At 65.5% G+C, this 11,089-nt stretch overlaps 1 protein-coding gene across 1 annotated transcript in view; it reads right to left on the bottom strand.

The window, feature by feature from the left end:
* The window catches only part of BTBD2 (BTB domain containing 2), a 21,436-nt gene that overhangs the window by 2,099 nt on the left and 8,248 nt on the right, over positions 1–11,089 (bottom strand). Inside the window, exons 3-6 of the mRNA XM_034998191.1 lie at positions 6,508–6,627; positions 3,419–3,575; positions 1,579–1,684; positions 1,295–1,492 (exon numbers count right to left, since the gene is read on the bottom strand). Coding sequence (XP_034854082.1) covers positions 1,295–1,492; positions 1,579–1,684; positions 3,419–3,575; positions 6,508–6,627 — 581 coding nt within the window. The remainder of the gene's footprint in view (positions 1–1,294; positions 1,493–1,578; positions 1,685–3,418; positions 3,576–6,507; positions 6,628–11,089) is intronic.

The raw sequence follows: 11,089 nt of genomic DNA, 5'->3' as shown, positions 1-11,089 counted from the left end.
GACAGCCCGGGGCTCAGGACAGGGTGGCCCCGGGGGACCCGTGGGGACAGCTCTTGGTGAGTAAGGAAGATACAAAGTGGAATACAGAGTGTTAACCATGCTTCTCTTTAATCTCTGCATAGGAAATGCAGAAGGAAAAATACATCAGACCGCGGCCGTGCGCACTCAGCTGGGCGGAGTTTTGTCCAACTTCTGTCTCGTCTCGTATTTTCCAGCGGGACATAGAAGCAGGGGCGTTCTCTAAAACATGCTGAGTGACGAAGGGCCACAAGGTCCAACCCCAGAGGACACACACGGGGTCATTCCCAGTGACCTTGGGCAGAGCAGGGGCGGCCTGAGGGGACCCTCACGGGAGGGGCGAGGGGCAGTGGGGGGCACCGGAAGCAGCAGAGGCTCCACACCAAGGGTGAACGGATGGCAACTGCAGGGCTTGGGGCCCCAGGGGGTTGAGCGTCCCCGTGGACAGGGAGAGCGCTTTTGGGGGTGCAAGCCAGGCCGGGGAGGGAGGGGCCCAGCAAGGCTGCCGCTGGTGTGGGGACGGGACAGAGCGGCTCTGTCACAGCCTGGTGCCCCCGGGCCCCCTGGGCCACGTCGGGGACATCAGTGCTCCTGGCCCCCTGACAACCACCTGGCCCCGGTCCGTAGCGCCCAGGCCCCCGTGGTCCCCACACACGAGAGGCACTCACTACGCGTTCGATGAATGAGCGATCCGGGCACGGACGGAACAGCCGGACCTGAACTTCGCGTCAGAGACAACTACTCTGCAGAAGTGCGTCCCGGCTGGCGCGGGCAAGACAGCCATGCCAAACAGTTCTTTACCACTGCCGCTCAATCTGGCAACCCCGGGGGGGGGGGGTTCCCCGGGACCCGCCAGCCCCGGAGCCCGGAGAGGAGGCCGGCAGCACTGCGTCCACACGGGGCAGGAAGCACGGTCGCGGCTGCCCCCACCTTGGCCCGGGGCCCGGCCACCTCCCAGCCCGCGCAGGCTTGCCCAGGATGCTGAAGCCAGAGCCCGGCCCCCAGGACGGGAACCCAAGCCGGGGGCCCACAGCGGCCCAGCGCGCGCACGGACACTCGGGCCGCGGAGGGAAGGGAACCCAGGCGCCCGTCGGGTGGCGTCTGTGGGGCGTTGGGTCTTTACACACGGACACGCGCTCCACACTGTCCACGCGACACGGCGAGGGCGTCCTCGGCAGAGCGGCCCACCCGCGCTGCCCACAGCTGGCTCGGGGTCACACCTGGGGTCCCCGGGGGTCGTGCTCCCGCCGAGCGGCCCCCGCCCCCTGACCGTTACCTGCGGCAAACTCCTCGATGGTCATGAGCGGGAAGCGGATGAGGGCGAGCGCCTTGCCCAGCACCTTGCGCTTGTTCTCGGGGGTCACGGGCAGCTGCTGCCGCTGACACTCGGCCTCGGACCAGCGGACGACGGCGCTGAACAGGCGCACCTCCCGGATGCCCAGGGTGTCCCGCTCCAGCACGGCCACCAGCGTGTCTGCGGGCACAGGACCCGCTCAGCGGCCTCGCGGGCTCTCAGCTCCCCCCACGGCGGCCACGCGCCCCGGCGCCCCAGGGCCTTACCCAGGTCGATGTCGGTGAAGCCCTCGGCGGTGATGGCGTCGGCCGTGTTCTTGTCGATGTTCTCCAGGCACAGGCTGGCCAGCTGCGGCTCGTCGAAGAGACGCGCCTGGCGAGAGGCCGCGCGTCAACCCACGGCCCGAGGCGGCGCCCCGGACGCCCCTCGGGTCACACCTCGTCATGAATCTCACGCGGCGTGGGCCGCGGGGCCCACACAGACTCGGGAGCTGCGGCCCAGAGCCCGGGCACCACAGGGCCCGCACCTCCACGGCCGGACACGGGGTCCGCGGACAGGACAGGGCCCCCGGGGAAGGCAGGAGGCCCCGGGGAGGGGACGGCGCCAGGCCGGCGGACAGGGGAGCCGTGCACTTCTGCCCCCCGGAGGTTGCTCCACCAGGAACCTGCACGCGGGGTGCGGGAACCCGGAGCCGAGAAGATTCTGGCTCCCTCGCCCAGGCGGCTCCCGGCCAGCACAAGCCCCCCGCGGCCACGGCTCTCCGTGCCACACGACAGGCCTGGCTCTGGCCCGGTCACACTCCCCATCCCCTGGGCAGCCCTGTCCCCTACCCGCCCGTGTCCACATCCTTCCCTGCCTCCCCATGGCCACACCAGCCCCACCCCCATGCCTGGGACTACAGAGCCTGAAAGGGACCCACTCCAAGAAGCGTCATGGTAACTTTCTCCCCACACCTGACCCCTGAAAAGGAGCGTCAAAACGTAGGCAGAAAACCTTCAGCCAAACAAGGGCCAGGCGCTCTGCTGGAAAGGACCAGCTTGGGATGAGGGGAGGGGTGGGGAGGGAAGGGAAGCTCTCGCTGGGTCGCAAAATTTAAGGGACATCAAACACTCAGAGATCCACCCCCGTCGGTCTCAGGCCCTCCCGTAACCCGCGCACGCCTGCGCTCTCTCCCTGCCTTCCCCCCCACACACCCTCCTCCTCGGCCCGCACCCACGCCCACCCGCGTCCTTCACCCGGCCCCCGCGCGCCCTCGTCCCCACCGACTCCCGCAAGCCGCGCCTTCGCCCCCCCACCCCCGCGCGCCCTCACCTGCCCTCCCCACCAGCACACCTCGGTCCTTGCCCCGCCCCCGCGCACCTGCGCCCAGTCTCAGGGTCCCGGCCCTGCCCCTATGCACCCGCGCTCTCACCCGCCCCCCACTGCATCCGCACCCTAACCCACCCGCACAGCGCGCCCGCTTCCTCGCCCGGCCCAGCGTCCTCGCCTAACCCCTGCCTGCGCACCCGGTCCTTACCCTCCCCAACCCCCGCCATCCACTCCGTCCTTGCCCCGCCCCCGTACTCTCACCCCTCCCCCTGCGCCCCAGCCCCACCCCCGCGTCATCGCCAGGTCCCTGCGCCCCCTCCTCCTCACTCGGTCCCCGCACACGTCATCCTCACCTGGTGCCCCTGCCCCAGGCCTCCGCCGGACCCCTCGCACCCGTGTCCTCGCCCCGCACCCGCACACCCGCGTTCTCCCAGGCCTCGCGCCCCCAACCCCCGTGCACCCGCGCCCTCCCCGGCGCGCGACCCCGCGTCCTCACCTGGCGCCACGCCCTCGCCCGGCCCCGCGCGCCTTCGTCTTCGCCTGGTCCCCCCGACCTCACCTGCCCTCCCCCACCCCCGTCCCAGCACACCTGCCCTTGCCCCGCCCCCCACCCCGCGTCCGCCCTAATCGCCTCGCGCACCTCGCCCTTACCTGTCCGGCCTCCGTCCTTGCCCGCGCCCCAGCCGCACACCCCCCGCACAGCGGCGTCCTCGCCTGGTCCCAGCGTCCCCGCTCAAACGCATCCTCGCCACCCCCGCCCTGCGCACCCTGGCCAGTTCCCGCGTCCTCGTCCCGCACCTGCGTCAGCAGCATGAACGCATTGTCAGCCCGGAGGTTCTTCTTCAGGAATTCCACGCAGTGGGCCTCGAGCGCGGGCACCGCGTACTTCTTGGCTGTGTACAGCGTGGTCATGACCGTCTCGGGCCCGATCTGAACCTCATCCGAGTAGAGAAACCTAAGACAGGACGCTGGGACCGTCAGACCCGGCTGGCAGACATCACTCCAGGCCCTGCCCCACCAGCCCAGCCCCAGGAGCCTTCCAGAACCAGCGTCTGTTGCCCTATGACCTGGCAAAGACCATTACCCACCAAGACCAGCCAGAGGCTCTCCCACCCACACTCCACCACCGGATCGCGGGTCTATACGGCGGGCCCCTTCCTTCCCGGTGTGACGGCCTGCGCCAGGGCACAACACGGAAGGCCCCCCACTCCCCTGGAGGCACCTGCGTGGGATCTGCCCTGGGACGGCCGCCCGTAGCTGCAAGGCTCAGCGAGTTCCGGGCAGGGCGCAGGACCAGGAAGGCCAGCCTGACCCAGGCACTGTGACCACCACCGTCCCCGCACTCGGAACGTGGACGTACGGTCAATTTGACAGAACGAGGCGGTGGAGAGATGGGAACCCTGGGCCGAAGCCGGCGGGATGCAGCATGAAGAGCAAGAGCAAGGCCCGGAAGGCTGTGCCCGTGTCCGGGGTCCCCCGAGAATGTGCCGGAAGCCGCACACAGCCTCACACATCAGCAGCTGTAATCCTGTGGGGTCAGGGAGACCCCGGACCCGAGGTCAGCAGTGCAGTGGGCGCACCGGTGACGGGGTCGGCCGCTCACACGCCAGCGGGGAGGACAGCGCCAGCCCTGGGGGGAGCAGCTCAGCGGGAGCGGTGGGAACCGGGAGCCGGAGGACGGAGGCTATGGCCCGAACCCAGCATCCCTCCTGAGTTCAGTCTCAGCCAGGGTTTTGGCTGATTGCAACCCGTCACCTGTTTGTGTGTTTCCTCATGAACATCTCTTTATTTATTTTTTAAAAAATTACAGTAAACTACACACAACAAGGGGGCGCCTGGCTGGCTCAGTCGGAAGAACATGCAACTCTTGATCTCAGGGTTGTGAGTTCAAGCCCTACATCGGGGCTAGAAATTACTTAAATAAAACTTTAAAAAATACATGCACAGCATAACCACTGTAAGCATTTTTAGGCATACGCTTCAGTGGCATGAGACACACTCACCCTGTCCTGCGGCCACGCCCACCCTCCGTCTCCAGAACATTCCATCTCCCCACACGGAGACTCTGTCCCCGTGAAGCACGGACTCCCCACCCCCTGCCCCAGCCCCGGCTCCCACCCTCTCCTCTCTGTCTGTGTGGACGGGACCCCTCTGGGGACCTCCTGGGAGTGGGGTCCCGCGGGATGTGTCCTTCCGGGTCTGGCTCCTCTCACTGAGCTCGGTGTCCTCGGGGTCTGTCCATGTTACCATTCTAGCGTGTAGATGGACACGTGGTGTTTATCCTGCACCCATGGGTGGACACTTGAGTTGTGTCCGCCCCGTGTGGATCATGCCGCTGTGAACATGGGTGCGTGAGTACCTGTTTGAGTCCCTGCTCTCAGTTCTCACATAGACATTCAGCAGCGGAATTGCTGGGTCACACGGTGACTCCACGTTTAAACCTCTTGAGGGACCCCCCTCCTGTCTCGCAGAGGTGGCCACGTCTCCCATCCGCACTGGCCCCGCACGGGGGTCCCAATCCCCCACTCCTCACTCATTCTTGTTATCTTTTGTTTTTCTGTGTTTTTCATAATAGCTGCCCAGGTGGGTACGAAGTGACAGCTCATCATGGTTTTGTCACCTGTTCTCGTACATGAAGTTTTACTGGCACCCAGCCCCCCTCCCCGATCGTTTACAAATAGTCCGGCTGCTTTTACAACACCAGCCGCAGGGTGAGTGGTGGGGACGGAGCCCATCCGCCCCTGGTCTTAGCAACCTGAGAAGTTACACGATGACAAATCCATGAGATTGTTCCCCAAAGTGCTACTTGTCCTCGGGAAGACGCTGGGAGTGGCACACAGGACCAAGCGTCCAAGCGTATCAGACAGCGGCACGTATTAAGGGGCGTCCGCAGCCGGGACCAACGGGAACAAAGCCCCGCCTGGCAGTGAGCTGTGGACGGCGGGGGAGGGGAGCACCCACGCGGCCTTGGACACGGCAGGGGGGCGGCTCGTCCTGTCCTTCACACCTGCTGAACTTTCCTTTGTTTCCTTTCTTTCCTTCCTTCCTCTCTCTCTCCCCCTCTGTGAGTCTGTGCCATCTTTATAATCGAAAGAGAAAAAATAAACTCTGCATTTAAAAAGACACGTTAACTGTTTGGAACAGTCTGTAAAGTTCCCCACCATGATTTACACCCGGTGTTTCTGGAAGTGAGAGGCCTGTGCTCAGCGGAGGGAAAGAGCCCGGCCAGCCCACAGCCTCGCCTCCCCCCTGCTCGGAGCGCGCAGCCCCCGCCCCGGGCGCTCACGGCTCTGATGCTAATGCACTTGAGGGAATTTTGAGGCTCAAGAAGAAACAACTAGAGCTGGTATTGAACATTCTTACATTATCTTACTTCTTCCACAACCCCTGTTGACCACAACGGGCGAGAATCGGGACTCGCACGCGCGGCCCCGGGACGGACCCCGAGCCCACGACGCTCAGGGAGGGAACCAGACACGGAAGGCCACGCGGGGTGTGAGTCCACGTGGGTGACACGTCCAGAACGGGCTCATCCGCAGACGGGAAGGGGGCTCATGGGGGCCGGGGGAGGGGAGTGGGTGACGGGGTGTGGAATCAGTCGCCAACACTGCGGACACATTACAAACCCCTGAAGCGTGCGCTGCCAAGGGGTGGACTGTCCCATCTGGGAATCACGTCTCAGTTAAAAACATACAAAAATGAAAACGGGGCGGGGGCCTCCAGAGCCCACCCCTCACTTCAGAGGCAGTCCTGGAACCCTGCGGGAGCCAGGGGGCTCGGGAGGCCCTGTCGCTGGGGGTCTCCCTGCCCTCTTCCTCAACGGCGTCTCCATGTCTGACATCAGGCTCCTCCATCCCACCCCTCCGGGAAAGATCTAGAAGTCTTACTTGAGCAGCGCCAGGAAGGCGGCCGGCTCCACGTCGGGCAGCTCGATCTCGGTGGATGTGGTGGCCATCCCCCCGTTGAACATGGCGTCGAAGACGGCGCTGCCCACGGCCAGCACGAACCTGGCATCAGAGAAGAGGCCGGTTACCCTCCTTGTGGCCCCGCCTGTTCCCGGCACCCCAGTCTGGGGGCTGTCAGGGCCCCACGTGTCCCCACAGGAGGTGCTGGGGGAGCGGCTCCGGCCGGCGCCCCAGATGACACTGGCCCAGAACATCCTAGTGGCAGACGCTTCCAGGAGGGGGGTGCCAAGGAGTGAGGCTATGCAGCAGGTCCCCCGTGCCCCCCCAAACACACAAACCCCCGCGCTCAGGCTGTGGGTGTCCCCCCCAAGCACACCACCCCCCCGTGCTCAGGCTGTGGGCGCTAGGGTCCTGGCTGTCCTGGAGGGAGGCAGGCGCAGGTCCAGTGCGTGGACAGCCTGACTGTGGGGCAGAAAGCACATAAGCCTGTGATGGGAAGTGAGGGTCAGGGAAGGCTTGGCAGGGACATCGGAGCAGGGCTGAGGCCGCAGGGAAGGGCATCGGGGCCTGGGGAATGGCAGGAGCACAGGGGAACGTTAGGAGGTGGTAGCATGAGGCCGAAGGGTTCATCCAGAGTGATGTGACCACACGGGACCCACCTGCCTGTGACTTCTCAGCGAAAGGACAGGAAGGCCCAGTGGGTGAGGACAAGAAGTGAGGCGCCCCCCAGCCTTCCTTCGAACCAGCTGCAACCCCCCCCCAGCCGAAGCACTCCATGGGGGCCGCCCACTCTGTGCTCTGTGCTGTCCACCCGCGGTCTCCAGGGCTCACCCCATGGCCCGTCTGCCTCAGAGCACCCATCCCCGGGTCCACAAGGCCCTGCACCACACCCCCTCCCGGGGTCCCCATCGTGTCACACGCGGGGCTCAGAGCGGCCCCCACATCCTCCTTCCTAGCCTGCCCATGGCTCCCAGCGAACCCCAGGCTGGGCAGCCCCCGACTCTTTTTTTTTTTTTAATGTTTTTTTATTTATTCATTCATGAGAGCCAGAGAGAGAGAGAGAGGCAGAGGGAGAGGCAGAGGGAGAAGCAGGCTCCCCGCCTAGCAGGGAGCCCGACGCGGGGCTCGATCCCAGGACCCTGGGATCATGACCTGAGCCGAAGGCAGACGCTTAACCATCTGAACCACCCAGGCGCCCTGGGCAGCCCCCGACTCTTAACAGGGAGAAGGACCTCCTTCCCTGGCTCCTACCTTCCCCGCCATCCTGGGGCACGCCTCCCAGGCCCTCGTTCGGGCCGCCGTGTGCACGGGGCTTGAGCACGTCTGGGGACCAGACCCGAGATAGGGGACCAGATGGGAATCCAAGTGGGGAGGACAGCCTCCCCCAGAAGTCACGTCCACCCGGAAAGCCGGAATGGGACCTCACTTGGAAATCGTGTTCGTGGACGTGACTGGTTCACGTGAGGTCATATGGGGGAGCAGGGTGGCCCTAGTCGCACGCTGGTGTCCTCATGAGAGGGGACTTTGGGCACAGACACAGGGAGAAGCCACGTGGCGACAGATACAGACACGGGAGGGGCGCGGCCATGAGCCCGGGGACGCCTGGAGCCCCAGGAGCTGGGAGAGGCAGGAAGGACCGTCTCCAGAGCCTCCGCGACACCTCGGCCTTGGACGTCTGGCCCCAGGACGGGACAGGAAACGCCTCTGTGGCCCTGCCCCAGGCGCGGCCAGCCTCACCCGTGTCCTCGGCGGCCCCAGGCCCGTCACTGCACCCCCACACGTGCTCCATAAATAAAGTGCCTTCCCGGTCCTCCTCTCCAGCTTGGGGGAAGCACCTCACTTTCCCGCCGGAAAATGGATTCCAGCGCCGCAGTAAGAGGCCGCTGACCGCACGCCCCCCACAAGACCGCCGTGTCTGAGGAGTGTCTGCACCCTCGGGCCCTCTGCTCACACCCCCTCGCGCCTCCGGCCCCTCCCGCCTGGCTGGCCGCCCGGTCTTCTCCAAGCCCCGATCTGCCCCCCAGGGGACGCTGCCTCGCCCCACGCAGACGGCTGGGACGAGCCATGCAGACAGTGACGAGAGGCCACACGGATGTGGAGAGAGCACGACCCGCGGCGAGGCCGGCGGGAGCGCGAGGTATGCGGCCGCTGTGGGAACCCTCTGGCAGCTCCTCTGCTGGCCCAGCCCAAGCGGCCGAGACCCAGCAGCTCACACCTGGTGCACGTGCGGGAGAGACGGGCGCACGCGTCCCCACGGCCTGCACACCTGTGTCCACAGAGCGTGCGTCCCAGCGGCCAGAAGGGGGGTGCACCCATGTCCGTGGATGAAGGACACACACAACCTGTCCTTCCATCCCCACACGGGAACACGCTCCAGCCTCAGGAAGGAAGGGACCCCGACACCTGCCACGACGTGGAAGGACCCCGAGGACACTGGGCTCAGCCAGAGGAGCCAGACCCAGAGGGACACATCCCGCAGGACCCCACTCCCAGGAGGTCCCCAGAGGAGTCCCGTCCACAGAGACAGAGGAGAGGGTGGGAGCCGGGGCTGGGGCAGGACTGAGTGAGGCGGGAACACCCAAGTATTTTGGGAACGGGGGCGAGGGCCAAGAGAGCCACGCACAAGCAGGCGCCCCCCCGGAGGGGCCGTGGCCCTGCGCTTCCTCGGTGTCGCTCCCGAGCAGAGAGTCGTGTGCTCTGGGTGGCGCCACGAAGCAGGCATGTGGTGGACGGTGCGAGCCGGGTTCTCCGCCGAGGGCACAGGGTGACAAGTGCGGGAGGGGCGCGGATTCCGGGGTGCTGGCCTGGAGTGGAGGCATGGGGACCATCCTGCGGCTCCACACACGGGCAGCCCGGCGGCGAGGGGACGCCCAGCACCCGGAGCTTGGGGTCTACATCCCACACCAACAAACGGGACCAGCTCCCTGGAGACGTGGCGGACTCCGGGGCCGGAGCGGGGAAAGGACAAGACGAGCTCGGAGTGTCTCGCGGGGCCAGCAAGTAAAACGCTCCGAGCGCGATGGGGAAGCGTTAGGAGGACGCGGGATGGCCAAATCCGGGACAACACGAGCCACGACATCGTACACGTCCTGCAAAACATACATACCCATGTCCACGAAGACAGAACTACCTAACCGCGTGAGCGGAGGAGCGGAAAGAAGGGACCGCTCTTCCCTTCAGAGCCCCAGCTGATGAACGCAGAAGCAGTCACGGACGCGGAAAAGCACCGCCAGCAAACGCCTGGGCCGCAGCCGTGCGTGGGGAGAATCCTCACCCCAGCACGAGGGCCTGGGGCAACACGGGGAGGACACAGGGTGTGCGCAGAGCCTCAGTGTCCCCCGGGGAGAGCCACTCGGAGGGGACGGCGGTGGCAGGCCTCCGGCCACGATGGCCCGGGAAGGATGCCGGCCACGGCCTGACATCCAGCCACACAGCGGGAGTGGCCGCGGGGGATGAGGGAGGCACAGCCCGCAGACACGCGTGAATCGACACGACGGGCGTCAGGATCCGGCCCTCACTGCAGATGCGCATTTCCTGGGCTCGGGGCCGTGCACCTGGCAGCGGACTCCCCAGGTACGCGAAGCAGCAGCTGAGCGCTGAGGGAGACAGAGACAGCCGCACCTCCAGAGCTGGAGTTTCTGGACTGTTCTCGAAGGCCGGCGGAGCGGCGCACGGACCGCGGCCCACCCGGCACCGCTGGCCCGACCGAACCCTCCACGCGCACACGGAACGGTCCCCAGGCGAGCGCACGACCAGGGCTGACGTCAGCCAGGGCACGCTCTCCAAACAGAGGAATTAGCCGTCCACAACCAGAGGAAATCTGAGAAATCCCCAAATGTTTGGAAACGAACACACTTCGAAGCAACCCACGGGGGGAGGAACGCGCGGCAAAGGAGAAAAGATCTCGGCCGGCCTGAAAATGGAAACGCCACCCGCCACGAGGAAAGAGGCGCCGTTAGAAGCAAATGTGGCAAATCCACGAGGCAACGCCTGGGAATCAGCCAGGGGAGCTCCCGCCTCAGGCATCCGACAGTGGGGAGCAAACCCACCCAAGCAGAGAAGGAAGCCCACAGGGGGACGGTGGGACCTCGTGAGCCTGGGCGCAGGGGGGCACCCAGAACCCGCCGCCCACGGAAGAGACACAAGCCACAAAATCAGCAGCGAGGGCGGGACCGTCACTGCGGACCCTAAGGATGAAAGAATTTCAACAGTTTCATGCCAACAAACTAGGACAGCTTAGATGAAGGGATGATGTCCTTCGGACAGACTCCAGAAGGAGACGCTCGGAACACAGGCAAGCACAGAACGAGCCCCTGAAAACCTCTCGCCAAAGGGAAGCCCCCCAGACATTTCAGAAGGGACAGCGGCTGTGGGCAGACCCTCCCAGAGATGGGGGGACAGGGGGGGCAGTGCGGCCGCGAGGCCAGCACGCGGGGCAGGCGGTGTGGACGCACCGCAAAGCAGGCTGGCGCTTGCTTGCTTTTTTTTTTTTTTTTTAAAGATTTTATTTATTTATTTGAGAGAGAGAAAGCACACGAGAGGGGGGAGGGTCAGAGGGAGAAGC

Source organism: Mirounga leonina, unplaced genomic scaffold (genome assembly GCF_011800145.1).
Source record: "Mirounga leonina isolate KUSES-001 unplaced genomic scaffold, KU_Mleo_1.0 Mir_94, whole genome shotgun sequence".
In the NCBI taxonomy this organism is placed as follows: domain Eukaryota; kingdom Metazoa; phylum Chordata; class Mammalia; order Carnivora; family Phocidae; genus Mirounga; species Mirounga leonina.
The sequence above is the reverse complement of the archived record's forward strand: the minus strand, read 5'-3'. Positions and strand labels throughout refer to the sequence as shown.